At 41.3% G+C, this 14,518-nt stretch overlaps 1 protein-coding gene across 1 annotated transcript; it reads left to right on the top strand.

Annotated features, from left to right (window-relative positions):
* Positions 1-288: 288 nt before the first annotated feature.
* Positions 289-13,938, top strand: arhgef5 (Rho guanine nucleotide exchange factor (GEF) 5). The gene is made up of 15 exons (XM_030750941.1): positions 289-828; positions 1,348-4,430; positions 5,817-5,862; positions 6,600-6,649; positions 7,441-7,766; positions 8,551-8,711; positions 9,426-9,578; positions 9,686-9,815; positions 9,909-9,983; positions 10,114-10,203; positions 10,414-10,556; positions 10,735-10,878; positions 10,973-11,043; positions 12,882-12,986; positions 13,099-13,938. Exons 2-15 carry the CDS (start codon positions 1,370-1,372, stop codon positions 13,239-13,241), a joined length of 4,698 nt encoding a protein of 1,565 aa, XP_030606801.1. The 5' UTR covers positions 289-828; positions 1,348-1,369; the 3' UTR covers positions 13,242-13,938.
* The last annotated feature ends 580 nt before the right edge of the window (positions 13,939-14,518 follow it).

Genomic DNA, 14,518 nt, shown 5'->3' with positions numbered 1-14,518 from the left:
ATCACGTTATTTTTTTTTTTTTAATTCATAAGAAACACTTGGTGTTTCTCCCTCCTGTCCCTCCCTCTGTACAACCTCTCCAAGGGACGCAGGGACGGTTTCATATGCCTCTGTGAGCTTTCCTCCAAAAAAGTTAGTACTTTCAATCTCACTTTCTTTCTCCCTTCCCCCACTCTCCTTCACAGCCCTCACCTGGCTCTGTGTGTGTGTTGCGCAGACACACCCGACTGCTTCATATCAACCAATCACTGTTAAAAGAGAGACTCTCCAAGGAGGTGCGCTTCCTGTATTTTGTGTGAGAGAAATGAGGCAGGAGAGAGCAGGGAGTTGTATATTGTGGTTTGTTTGTTTTTTTTCTTAATTTTTTTCAGGGGGGGTTTACAGAAGCGATCGCATCGGCGAAACAGGGGAGTGAAGGAGCGAATCTGCGGATAGACTAGGCTCTAGTTTTATTTGATTTATTAGCGCACTCCCTGTTCAGCAACGGCGACTGAAAGGGCAAGACTGAGGGAAAGAGGAGGGCAAAGATAAGTGTCAATCTGTTGAGACTTGTTTGGGAATTTGAGCGAAGACGGGAGGTGGGGGAGAGAGGGACAGACAGAGGGAGCAAGGACGGGAAAGCAAAGCAAACTGAGGCGTAAACATTTCACTTTTTACCAAAGGTTAAGCCAGTGGAGATTTAAAGCTGAAGTGGAATGGAGAACAATCAGATAATGTGAACACGAGGGACTTTTTTTTTTTTTTCCCAAGTGTTGTGCAATCCCATGTTTCTGAGCTGAGCTAGACAGGGGAGGAGGAGACCAGACCTCTATCGGATACTACATTCAGGTGAGTTGTTTTTATTATTTTAGATGGATTAAAAACGCCATGCTGTAAAATGCTTCTATTTTGAAGACAGATTTAGATCTGGTTAAGCTGTGAGATGTGGTTTGCATGCTGCATGCCGTCCCTATGTGTCACAGGGCCTTGTTTTCTCAAAGGCTTCTTTCGGTATGCTGTGCTTTGCAGGTCTGTACTGCATTCTTAAGGACTGTAAAAGGGTGTCCCTTTTTTTCTCAGACCTGCCTCTCCCCTTTATGTTGTAAAAACAGAGTTTGTCATGGCTTTTTGTTCAAAGTGCAATAAGTTAAAAGTGTAGTTTGCAAAAACAATTTCAATACAGACAGAACACCGATTATTGTAGGTTGTGGTTCTCCAGATGATTGCTATTCCACTATTAATTAACGTTTAAGTAAGGTGTATTGCACCTTCAGAATTTGTTTAATTTGGTCAGTATGGCAAGGATTTATCCACATATCAGCTTGAATCTGAATGTAATTTCTGGACTGACGTGTTGTTCTTTCCCAGGTTCTCCAATAACTATGGTACTATGGGGACCAAAAGGCCCAGCTGGACCCTCTTTGACACTTTAATAAACATGAGCATGTCTGACCACAAGCTTCAGCCAGGTGGAAAAGTCTCCCGGGATCCAAGTCCAAGGCCGGCAATGACTGTTCGGTCAGAGCAAGAGCGCGATGGCCCCAGAGAGGAAAACTGGAGGAAAGAAAACGAAGCAGATAAAATGAGAGACAAAACAAGATACAGAGATATGGATGCACCGGATAGATGTGAAGGTGACAGATCTCCTGGGCCCAGGTCGAGAGAGGGAGAACGAGAGATGTGGGAGAGAGATAGGAGGAAAGAAGATGGCAGAAGCAGAAATGGGAAGCTGCTGTTAAATGTAGAGAAAGAGACTCAAGAGCTAGAAAGGAGGGCAAAGAAAGGTGGCACATTTCCCAGATTTAAAAATGCTGTTACAAGTCCAGATAGACGATTGATGTCTGTTACTGAGATAGGTGAAGAAAGAGGGAAAAGGAGGCAGAAAGATAGAACCAAAAGAGCAGAGACAGATGCCTGGGAGCAAGAAAGAGAGAGGGCATGGCAGAGAGAGAGGGAAAGAGATGAGGTTATAAGCAGGGTAAAGGAAGAGGGGAAAACCACTGGAAGAAGATACATGGAACATGAGAAAGTACAACCGAGGGAACGATATCAGGAGTCTGATATTAGGTTTCAGGACAGCAGAAGAGAAGTGGCTGATTCATGGGTTAGAAGAGAACAAATGAGAGAAAAGCCAATGCTTGACACGGGCGAGAGGGAGGTGAGAATGGCTTTCCTGCACAGAAGAAAGGACATCAAGAACTATGGAGATAGAAAGGAGAGTGAAAATGCACAAAGGAGAGAGAAAAGGAGAGATATCAGGAGTGAAGGTGATGATGAGAGAGAGCTGAGGAGGGAAAGAATGAGAGACAGAGATGGGGAGGAATTGATGTGTCAGTACAGCAGAAGTGAGGGGGACAACAAAATGGCAAGGGAGAGAGATCGAGAGAGGCAGAGATACAGAGCCAGGGACAGAGAAAGAGAAGTGGATAGATCCAGGGGGGAGAGAGCAGAGGAAGACCACGAACAATACAGAGACGGTGACAGGAGGGCAGCAAGACCGGCAGACAGGGAGGGGAAGGAAAGTTGGAGAGACTTAGACAACAGAGATGACAGAAAAGAGAATGAACAATATAGAGAGTACACGTATGGGAGAAATGGGAAAAGGAAGGAAAAACAGGCTGATACTCAGAGAGTTGACAGAACAGACAGAATCAGTCGATCACCAACTGAGCAGGCTCCCAGGGTGCCACCAAGAGCCCAGAGTAGTGGAGAGTGGAGCAGTAATCCGGACAGTGAGATGAGATATAGAAGAGACAGGGGCAGATATGAAGATCAGGAATCAAGGAGAGAGGGCATGTTCGAAAGGGAAAGAGAAAGAGAAAGAGAAATACCGAGAGATCCAGAACAAACTGCTGACAAAAGGCAAATAAGAAATGAGAGACAAGAGAGTGATAAAGGAGAGAAGACTGGCAGTATGCCGGAACAGAGAAGGATGTGGTTAGAGCCACAGAGGGGCAAGAATAGCAAAGGCAAATTTATAGACGGCGAGAGGCACACAGGGTGGAAAGAAGAAGAAGAGACGAGTATGGAGTTGCAGGCAGAGAGGGGAAGAGATGGGTGGCGAATAAAAAAGGAACCAGATGAAAGGTGCTTGGAGCAAAGCAGTTATAAGCAAAGTCAGGGGGGGAGGAATGAGTACAGGGAAGACACAGAGGGGGAGCGAGAGGGAGTGAGTGTAGATGAAGAGAAGGTGGGTGAAATCTGGAGGGATAAGGGAGAGAAAGAACATTTACCTGACAGTGATGGAGGGATAGAGGAAAGTTCGCAGAGGGATGAAGGGGAAGACGTCATAGATGACATAGAGAAGAATGACAGAGAGGAGGAGAGTGGGAGCGATTACTGGGCACGCTATGAGAGTGAAGGAGGAAGTGAGGCAGGGTGGAAGAAAGAGAGAGACAAAATGCTGGCCCCAGAGAATGGCATTGTGACTGTGTCAAGTGGAGGGGAGAATGAGAGAGAGGACACTGAAGAAGAGTTTAGGGACTGTCAGGAATTCCAGGAAGGTGGAGCCCAGTCACCTGCTGGCTTCAAGGGCTATGAGAGAGATCAGAAGAGGGAGGAAGAACGGACAACGGGAGACGAGGAAACAGCTGACGGGGAGGAGAAGCAGCCAAAGTACGTCTTTGTGGTTGGGAAAACTCTTCCTCAATCACAGAACAGCAAGATTTCACCATGGCAGGCTGATCAGATAGAAGAAGTGAAAAGAAATGACCCGAATTTAGAAACTGATCATCACTTGAGTTGTAACGCCACGCAGCAGCCTCAGGACGACTTGCATCAGACATTAAATAGAAATGATGAGCACCCAGTGATAAACAACCAGGACACAGAAAGTGAGCATAAAGTTCAGAGGGAGGAGAGGCTTTCTACAGGACAAGAAGCTGAAGGCAATATCCAGTCCACAGCACCTTCAGACATTCATGACACAGAGTCTAGTGAGGAAATGAGGAGCAAAGTAAGGAATCTATACTATGGATTGGGAATAGCGAAAAGAGACTCAAAAACAGAAAGACTCCTCAAGGAATGGAGAGAGAAAAATAAAGAACTAACAGGAAAAGGAGGAATTCAAGCTTCTTTTTCTCAATCGGACTTAGATCGCCTTCAGCCAATCTTGGATCAGATAAACACTGGAGCACTGAGTCCGGAGGAGGTGGAAGCTATTCGGATCAGACTGAGCGGGACGTGGAGCATGTCTGAGGAGCCCAAACGGCGCTCCCAAGCCCCCCACCTGAGGTGGGCTAAAGATGTGGTGCGTGAGATCCTGGGACATTCAGAGGAGGAACCAAGCACAGAGGCACTAGACAATCAACCAGTGGCCAACCAGTCTGAGATCAGCAACACCAAGGAACAAGAAGAGGTTGCAGAAGAAACAAGGGAGGTGCCTGTTATTAAGTTGAGTACGGACGAAGAGGACTTGGAGCCAGAGCTGGAAGAGCTGTTCGATGTGAGAGGTATGGGGCAGAGCCAAGCCTGCATGCATGCTGACCAGTTCACAGTTATGCATGTTGTAACTCATACACACACTCATGCTGACACAGCATTAAACTCAGAAAGGAAGGAAGATCACAGTGTGGACAAAAAGACTTTCGAGCCTTCTGGTCAAGTTCAGTTAGGAGAGACAGACATTAAGGTGACAGTCAGTGAAGCTGGAGATAATGAGGCTAATTTAACAGGAAGAGAAAAAGGAGAGGAGGAAGAAGAGATGTATTTAAATGCTGACAACACCCTCTACAAGCCAAACAGCTGCCCCATTCTTTATTATGACTCTGATTCTGAAGTCCTGTGTCCCTCTAGTGAGGGTGAGAGCCAGGGGGTGGAATATGGAAGGGATGAAAGTGAAGAGAGAAGGCAGGGAGAGGAACCTGAAGAGATGGGTACTGCTGTGGAGGTGACAAAGATGGTAGTAACTGAATCAACTGAGGAGGGGGGAGGGGTGGAGGCACAAAAGCAAGTAGAGAATCTGCCGAGCTCCTGCAGTTTGGGTTCCAAAGCTCCATCTCGAAGAAATGGACTCCGTAAAACTGCTCAAAGAAGAAGTTTAGGCGTGGAAGAAGAAGAAGAAGAAGAAGAAAAAGAAGGTGTTGGAAGGGATCGCAGAACCAGAATATTTTATGCAACAGGTAAAAGAAAGAAGATTGAGGATGGAAATACTGTGGCTGTCTACTCAGATCAGTCCTAATGTTATCAGAAAGGCTGCATAATTACCTCAGCTCACTCCTTTTTTACTTTTTCAAATCAGATGGCATTGCACGTGATTTTAATACTTTAATCAGGTGATAGTTCATGCTAGACTGAGCTCAGAGGAAATGATATTTAATTATCTCATAATTTAGTCATGCACCAAATAATGCTTCATGACTCTGTGCGTGTGTGTGTTTAATTAAGTTAAATTTTTTTTTTGCTCACGGTTATCTTGTCATTTTCTCTGTTTTGCAGTCTGTGTATTTTTGCTTCATTTTTTTTTTCTCATATCTTCTCACGGGGACCTCAAATTATAGGCAGACATCAGTGAACATTATCACTACCCTGATCTCACCACAGCACATCCTCTGCACTGGAAATTGCGTCACATGGTTGTATTAACAGGTAGTGGGAGGAGATAGGAGTAGGTGGAGAGTATATGGAAAAACCCAGAGCATGAGTTAAAAAGTTTGAGCTGATCGTATTCAGAAACATAACACAAAAGGAACATGCATTGGAGACACTAATCTCTTCACTAATTCTTAAAGCTTACTAACTTAAATATTTATTTAATTTATTGCCTATTTATTTCTTCATCGGTGTTGCAGATATGCTGCTTTACAATGTTTCAACAAATGGATACTTCTATATTTCAGATGATGAGGATGATCGGAGCAAAAGCTGGGGAGAAGTGGGGCTGAGGTGAGTGAAACTGTGACTTTGGATATCATACTGTGACAAGATGCCAGCTGTTACATTACAGCTGTGACTTTAACAGAACTGATTTTTGTGCATTAAAAAAAAAAAAAAGCAAAAAATCATACTGATTATGTAGAGGTCTCAAAAGCTCGTGTCAAATCTGTTAGATACCTTGTTACAGGGTTAAAAGTAAAAACTCTGTTATTTATTAGGTAAATAAACCAAATTCATGTTCTTATACCCAAATTTGAGCTGGCACACTGGAATTAATCCAACATAACATTCAACCACTAAAACTAATAGTTCTGTCCAGGAATGCAAGTAAGTAACTTAAATTTGGCATCTTAATCAAAATAATAATAATAATAATGTGCTTCACATTTTTTTCTGCTTTTGTAAAACAGTAAATTTGGAAATTCACAGATAACAACAATAAAACAATATTTCATTATTAATTAAAAATATCAATTTGTTTAACCACTGCAGAAACATAAAAAAAAAAATGCTTTGGGTAATTACCAGTAGGTCAGCAGTGGCATAAACCTTACACGAGGCAGTGGTCTTCTAAATTTATTAAGCACTGTAGGTCTCTCAAAATGTAAGTTAATTAAATTAAAAAGCCCTAAATTTGCTCATTAATGCGAGTATTAAACAGTAAAAGGCAGTTTCAGGCTGATTAATCAGTCCTTTTTAATACATGTCACATTTTTAACATTTATTTTTCTTTCTGGGCACTGCAGGATTCTTTTGGGCACAATTGAGAAACGGAGAAAGAATTCAAAGTTTTTCAGTGAGTATTTCTTCGCTCCCTTTACTTTCACTCCTTAAAATAAGCCCATTATGTGAACGCTTTACAGACAAATCAAGCGCATCAGCTCTATTTATTTTTTACCATTTCTTATTGCATATAGCTTCCTTTATGAGTTAATTTAGCTTTTAAACCAGTGAGTTTTGTTACAGATTGATTCTAAGAAGGCAAAAGTATGTCAGCAACAAAGTGACATGTCTTCAGGTCATAATCTGGTCTAATTACGGTCAGGAAAAGCGTGACGCAACTGAGTATTTCCCTTCAGCGTGATTCATCCCTGTGTTAGGAGGAAGTCAGCAGCTGTTCATTTCTAACACAATTCATGTTTGCTTACAAATGTAAATGCTATGAATGCCACACATTTCTCTGCGCTGTTTATTAGTGCCTCATGCCATGATCTAAAAAAATCTAAAATGGCAGTGGTCCTCTTGACTAATGATATGCATGTGGATATTGCGAAAAAAAAAAAAAAAAAAAAAAAAAACTGGGGCAGGAATGTGTCTGTGCCTGCTCTGTATATTAGTATTCTTGGAAGTCATGGGCATGTTTTTGCAAGCATTCATATTTTTTAACTTGAGGGAAAAACAGCTGCTACTGCAGTTTTGCCTTTACACCTATGTGTCGGAATCCAAAGGCAAATGCAAACAACTCCTCGTAGTTAACGCCGTTCCTGTCTGTCTTGTTTTCCTTTGCTTCTTGCAATTTCTTTTGCTACCTTCTTGTTCTCTCCTGCTATTATTATTTATTTGCCTCTCCTCCTGTCTTTGCCCCAGGTGCTGCACAGCTCTATCAGCAGTACAGCGAGGCAGCACAGAACTTTGAGATCCTACGTCAGGCTCGTTCTGAAACCCTCTCTGTGTGCGAGGACACTACTTCATCTCCTCTCCCCTCACCTCCTCCTGCCCGCAGACCTCTTCCTCCCGTACCTCCACCAATACATCCAAGCTTGCCTCTCCCTGAACGCCCCAGGGGTGAACGTAGAGCCTCTTCCCCACGTCTGTCTATCGCACAGTCTTCCTCGCTGTGGCGAGATCTGCCGGGGGTCAGGGACAATGCTGAGCTAGAGGAGCTCACAGATGACCAGAGGCGGCTGCAGGAGGTAACTTGTCTTACGTTGCCTATGAAATGATCAGCATTTGATTCCATACAATTCTTTGTATGTCATGTATTTTTCTTTGAATTTCACTGAGGCAGGAGTATTACGCAGGTTGCTTTCCATTAGATTACTAATACCACCAAGTAATATTTTTAATTTCTTCATAGATGGTCTATCTTCCTAGCAATTGTTTACATTAGTTTTCTCTGACTTTCACTGATTTACTCTTTTTTTTTTTTTTTTAAATGTTTTTAGGAAGCATCCTGGGCTTGATTTATTTGGAAATTGTTAAAATTATGTGCTGAAAATGTTAAGAATCTGTGTAATAGTCTGTGTTTACATTTTTGGAAAGAAACTGGCAAAACATTTACGTCAAACTGAAATTCAGGGGACTCCTCTGGCTACTTAAGTACTGGATTTCAGTTTTTCTAAGTTTACTGATTTTATCATTTCAGTTTTTCTTAAAGGTTTTAGTGAATTTCGCATGATCTGCATGAATCAGCTGTTCATCATTGTTACACCACACTTAAACCCACTCATATCATGCAAATAATTTCTCACCACATTCCAGTATAGCCCTCCCAATTACCTACTTTTTATTGGCAGATGTGTGTCTCTAGCCAGAATTGCATAAACATGTGCGTTTTTCCATTTAAACTTCCAAAGACCTCTTGTGAAATCACACTCCCCGGTAATTTCCCAGCTTCTAGCAGAATGACAGCAGTGTGCTTATTAGCTACAATGCTGGCATGTGCTTAACGTATTTACTTTTGTTTTTGCTTTCAAGGTGAGGTTTGAAGTTGTTACCTCAGAAGCCTCGTACTGCCGGAGTTTGGAAATTGTTGTTAACCACTTTGTCAAGTCTAAACAACTGGGGATGCTATTGACCACTCAGGAGAGGAACTGGCTCTTCTCACGGCTGGTTGATGTTCGTGCCATTAGCCACAGGTCAGAGCTGTAATTCAGTTATACATTTACCTGAGCTAGTTCTACCTTTACATTTAGATACAGTTATCAGACTAAAGTCTGCCATTTCGATTTAACATGAAACACCTGCTACGAAACCTTTCTGTCTTTACAGCAATACACCATCGATGCACTAGTGCCAGATATCAATATTATTATTAAAGTATGCATTTGCTCAAAATAGACTCCCTTCTAAAATTGACCAATAAAGAGTTGCTACACTATGAATCATCGCCGTGGACATGGAAGCCTCCCTCCCTAAAAAAAAGAAAATCATTCAATTAAAAAATTCTTCTTTATCAGTTACACGTTTACAGTTAGTGCACCATTATTATTGTGAGTAATGTATTGTGATAGTTTCCTGTCATGATTTAATCTTCTTACCCTAATTTAGGGGTGGGCAACTTCAGGCCTTGAGGGCCGGTGTCCTGCAGGTTTTAGATGTGTTCCTGATCCAGCACGCCTTAATCACATATAGAAGTCATTAGCAGGACTCTGGAGAACTTGACTGAATACTGAAGAGGTAATTCAGCCATTTGATTCAGGTTTGTTGGATCAGGGACACATCTAAAACCTGCAGGACACCGGACCTTGAGGTCTGGAGTTGCCCACCCCTGCCCTAATTTGTGCCTTGCAAGTACAAAATTACAAGTCTGTGGGTTTAAAAAAATACTACTTTATGATTTTTGGTTTTAGTTTTCTGTCAAAGCTGGAGGAGCGGGTGGAGTCAGACGTCATGCACTTTACAGTGTGTGACATCATCAGCACGCAGTGTCCACTCTTCAGGAAGGCTTACGTGCCCTACCTCACCAATCAGTCCTATCAGGATGCAACCTATCAGCGGCTCATGTAAGCCATTGAATCACTCTGTGTTTCCTCTGTTTGGTTAGCATTTTTTTTTTTTTTTTTGGTTTATATTCTTTTTACTTAGGATAAAATTTCTCTTTTCCTTTCAGGAACGAGAATCCGAGGTTTAAAATGATTGTGGAGAAAATAGAGAGGAGCTCTGTTTGTGAGAGACTTCCTCTTCGATCCTTCCTTGTGCTGCCCTTCCAAAGGATTACAAGACTTAAGTTGCTGGTCCAGGTGTGTATGAAGGCTCTCTGAAACAGCTAAAGTTAAGGTTTGGTCCTATTTGCCATTATCTGACTTGAACATGCACATGTTGCTTATATGCAGAATATTGTCAAGAGAACAACACCCGGCACTGAAGAGGCAACACAGGCCATCAAAGCTTTAAAACATCTGGAGAAGGTACAGTAACACTTTCTGTTCACCGTATATTTACAAATACTCGCAGGATCAGAGTTACTAAAAACAGTCTGAATATCTTGGACTTCTTGTTGTGAAATTCTTTTGTCTTTCATTTGTCTCTCTCTTCTAGATTATTCAAGAGGGTAATGACAGCATCACCCAAATGAAAAGCATCGAGTCTCTGGTCTCTCTCAACTCTAAGGTGGACTTTGAGTGCAGGGTAGGTAATGACTGCAAGGACTGTCCAAATCTGTCCAAAATGCCTCCCACAGAATATCGAACCAACAGATCCCCTCACTGTAGGAGTTTATGCTAGATTACTATTTAAATAGAGAAAAATGAACATTCACATGCTTAAATGGCAATAATACGGTATGCAAACATCTGCTTCATCATCATCTTTTTTTTTCCCCCTCTCTCTGTGTTACAGACTCTTCCTCTGATCAGTCAGTCTCGAAGATTGGTTCGAGAAGGTCCTGTCACTGAGCTGATGGATTTCTCTCTTAAGGACACAGAAAGAAGTGTTTACTTGCACCTCTTCACTGACTACTTGCTGCTTTCACTACCAAAGGAGTAAGAACAATCGTGTTGTTTTGTAAAGACATAATAATGCATGACCAGGAACTTAGCATCTCTCTCACTACCAATTGCTTCATCCTGTTATTTCTAGTCTTATGTCATCATCTTTTCAGTCTTATCACCCTCTGTCCTTCCGCTGTCTCATTTCTCTTGTGATTTTTCCTGTTTGCAGAGGGGGAAGATTTACAGTAATTGATCACTGTCTGGTATCAGAGCTGCGGGTAGAAAACTGTCGCGTCAAACTTCACTCCCTACAGAAGAACCTGTTCCGGCTGCATATGACGCAAAAATCCCTTCTTCTAAGGACTGATGCACAGTAAGAGACTTAAGACAGTGGCAGTGGTGTCTCTCGTAGTTACCACACTGTAAAGTTTTGCAGATCAAGACCCAGTTTTCTTTTATATTTCCAGGAGCGATAAGCTTCGTTGGATATCAGCCCTCTCCAGACCACATCCTGAAATAGATTTTTCTGCTGCACAAGGTAAAGTTTTTTTTGTTTTTTTTTTTCCTGGTTTAGATGTTGCCGTTTGTTTAGTTTGTTGTGACACTCATTCCCTTAACAGGAGTCAATTAACCCAATAAGAATTCTTCTCTAGTTTGCATTATCAGTAACAATATGCATTGGCACATGATAGTAATTTACACATCTGGCAAAAGCAAAGTATTTTATTTCAGGATTTTTAGCAACAACAGGTACCAAAAATATAACCTTAGCTTCAAGCTTAAATTTTGCACCTAATAAAAGATAGGTGCTTATGTACGGCACCACGCAAAACACAGTGACAAATCCCATGCCACAACTTGCACAGATCATAAATATGAGAAGCCGAGCAGCAGAAAACATTAGCCGCCGCTCACTAACTGTAATTATGGGAAAGAGGTGGCACGGCTTGCAAACATGCCTACACTGAACTGCCTGAAGCTTCATTCTCCGGATTGACGTTGGGAAATTCAACCGTCTCGTGCCCTCAAAAAATTCCACAATCCATAAAACAAAATTCTTCCATACCAAGTACACAACTCGCAATGCTATTTTTTATGTCTGATGATTGTGTAAGTTACAGTCATGCAATACGACTTCTGTTAATATTTTAAAGTGTCTAAAAGTGCATTTTGTTGCTCTTTAGTTTGACTGCTGCGTATTTGTCTTAAATTAGTCAACCATTTCAGACACAATACTGGAACTTTCTGTGGCAGCTGCGAGGATACTGTTTCTGTTATTAGTGAGCGACACGAACAGTTACTCGTGGCTGTTCATATTGCTACACTGTGAATTACTTTATATCACTGCATTCTAGTTACTACTACATAAAGGTCATAAAGCTGCAAATTTCTCCAAAGTAACTGATGCAAAAAGAAAAACTGAGGTGGCAGTTGAAAATGCTGAGGATGGCTGATCTTAGTATGATGTCAAATAGTAAGTTCTCACTCTACTATGTCTATTTTTGTATTTCTTTTTTTCCCCCCTGTCCAGCCAGTGGCACTGCAGTGGCATTTTGAGTAGATGTGAAAAATCTCTGCATTATGTTAGGGTGTCATATCCAAAATCTAACATTTAGAACCTAGTCAGCACCAGCTGCTCTGGTGGTGTGGACACAGGCTTCTGTGATACTATTTAGGACCAACCAATCAAATTTCTTTGAAAAGCTAAATTAAAACAACCCTCATGTTCACAATCAAATAATCCTTTTCTTTCACAGCAGTGGTGAAGCCGAAACCCAATTAAACCTGTTAGATTTCAGGAGTCTAGCAGTCAAGAGAGTTGCAAAATTGTAGAATTTATGGCTGTTATAACCAGGGCAGGACCACCAACCTCATAGAGTCTTAAAAAAATTAAATTATTTAGTTTGTCTTTCTACATATACCATATGGCTGTCTTGTTGACTGAAATGTGGCATCTCTGTCCCTGTAGTTTGCCTGGGTGTTCGGCTTTCTTCCCACAATCTAAAAACACACGTTCCAGCCAATGCCGAGGGTGTAACCACATCTCGCCCAGTGTCAGCTAAGATAGGCTCCTGCCCCTGTGTGACCCTCGTTGGATAAAAATGCATAGATGGATCCTACAAAGAAAAAATAAATTAAATTAGGCTCAAAATTTCTACTCATAACCTGACTGAGCGTTTTTTGTCACTCCATTCAGTAATGGGAACACCGTCACACAGCCCCATGCAAATAACTTAAATATGTATACAGTGATAAGAACACTGTGCTTTATATTTAAAGCACAAAGCTTTTTAAAGTTCCTAAACACCTCTTTAGTTTTTTTTTTCGATATTAACTTCCTTTAACTTTTACCCTTTCTACCTTTTCCTCATCCAGATTTCGAACAGATGCAGTGTATTCGAGCCTTTGTTGCCCAGCAGCCAGATGAGCTGTCCCTAGAAAAAGCTGAAGTAATCCTGGTTCATCAGGAAAGCAGCGACCGTAAGATCATCTCATTACTTACTCCATAATTCCCAAATAGAAATGCCTGCAAAAGTTTGGAGAAAAAAAACAAAAAAAAAAACATCTTCTTTATGTTTGATTCTTTTCCCAGATTGGGTAGAGGGGACCAGGCTCTCTGACCGGCAACGTGGATGGATACCTAAGTCCCATCTGGAAACCATAATGAGCTCCAGAGTCAAAACACGCAACCTGTTGGATGCTCTCAAACTGACAGCAGCCAAAGCTGCAGTCTGACCTCAGAGTGGGCCTAAAGAGAGAGATGATTTGAATGCACCGTAAAGGATCAAACTCAGTTATCTGCATCAGAAACTGCTGGATTACAGATAATGGACATCAAGTGACATTTCTAGAGGACAATGCAGCAGCTGAAAATGATGTAATGAAAATGCATCTCAGTGTAGCACTGGCTCTTGGTTGATTCATGCGTTGGAACAGTGTATTGCAGCAGTGTGAACTGCTGCAGCCTGCCTGAAAGTACGAAAGTAAAGACTTTTTTAACTGCTATGCACAGTACATTACAAATATTGTGTGTACATCAGTAGATTTTAAGAGAAGTATTTTCTAATGGAAATCATCTTTTCCCAAGAAATGTTTTTGGAAAATATATTTTTTTTGTGTGTATTATATGTTTTTGAAAAGTGGGCCCCTGCATGCATGAGAGTGGACTCATAGAAAATCTGCAGGACAATTCTAAGATGTACAGAGCTTCATAGGCTATATAGGACACATTTCAATGAATTCAGACTGGTGGAATTAAAACATATTTGAACATTGTGTGTGACTTGACTTTGAACTGTGGCTGTTTGTTTTTCAGCATTAAATCAATTTTGGTCCTTTATGAGCAGCAGACAGTGCCAGGATTCTGATTTTGGGTGGGCCAGAGTACTTTGGGTTGGGCCTTGTAATTGCATAAGTCAGTGGTTTTAATACTATGCCTTTTTTTTTTTTTATAATTACAAGTGGGTATACCCTAATGTACAAATTAAAAAGACAATACTCAATAATTATCTTTGTTGAGGGTTGTAAAGACCAGCAGGCTTTTCATTCAATTAAACACCGAAATCCTTATTAAATAAAAACCGTCGTATTCAAATGACTAGAGACGAGAGAAAAAGAGGTCATTGGGTGAGCTACACTAATGTGGATCACAACGGCGAGAGAGAGCGGCGCACAGCCCTGTAAATTCATAAACTCAGCTCAATATCAACCGCATATCCTTTATAGGACAAAAATATAAAAACAGGCAGAAATTTTCAGTTCCAGCTCCCGTCTAAACAATCGTTCTTAAGATTTTTCTACTTCCAATAGAAAATGTATCTACAGCTGAAATATGCTCATGAGGTTCACCACTTACCATTCTGCGCACACACAAACTGACACAATATTTCTACTGTAAGAAAACGGGAAAGCCTAAAAATGCAAGAAAAAAAACAAAAGACAGTCACGTGATATAATTGTTGGCAGTTCTTAGGACAAATGTGTCAGTCAGGATTGATTACGAGGAGACTTCT

This window comes from Archocentrus centrarchus, chromosome 16, assembly GCF_007364275.1.
Source record: "Archocentrus centrarchus isolate MPI-CPG fArcCen1 chromosome 16, fArcCen1, whole genome shotgun sequence".
Classification (NCBI taxonomy): domain Eukaryota; kingdom Metazoa; phylum Chordata; class Actinopteri; order Cichliformes; family Cichlidae; genus Archocentrus; species Archocentrus centrarchus.
This window is presented reverse-complemented; position numbering and strand designations above follow the sequence as displayed.

What these genes read in the sequence shown, in the direction of transcription:
- arhgef5 (XM_030750941.1), top strand. Translation starts at nt 1,370, where the DNA reads ATGGGGACCAAAAGGCCCAGCTGGACCCTCTTTGACACTTTAATAAAC. An exon ending in TGGGGAGAAGTGGGGCTGAG is followed by an intron (nt 5,863 to 6,599) that starts GTGAGTGAAACT and finishes TGGGCACTGCAG; the next exon opens with GATTCTTTTGGGCACAATTG. An exon ending in TCATCAGGAAAGCAGCGACC is followed by an intron (nt 12,987 to 13,098) that starts GTAAGATCATCT and finishes TTCTTTTCCCAG; the next exon opens with ATTGGGTAGAGGGGACCAGG.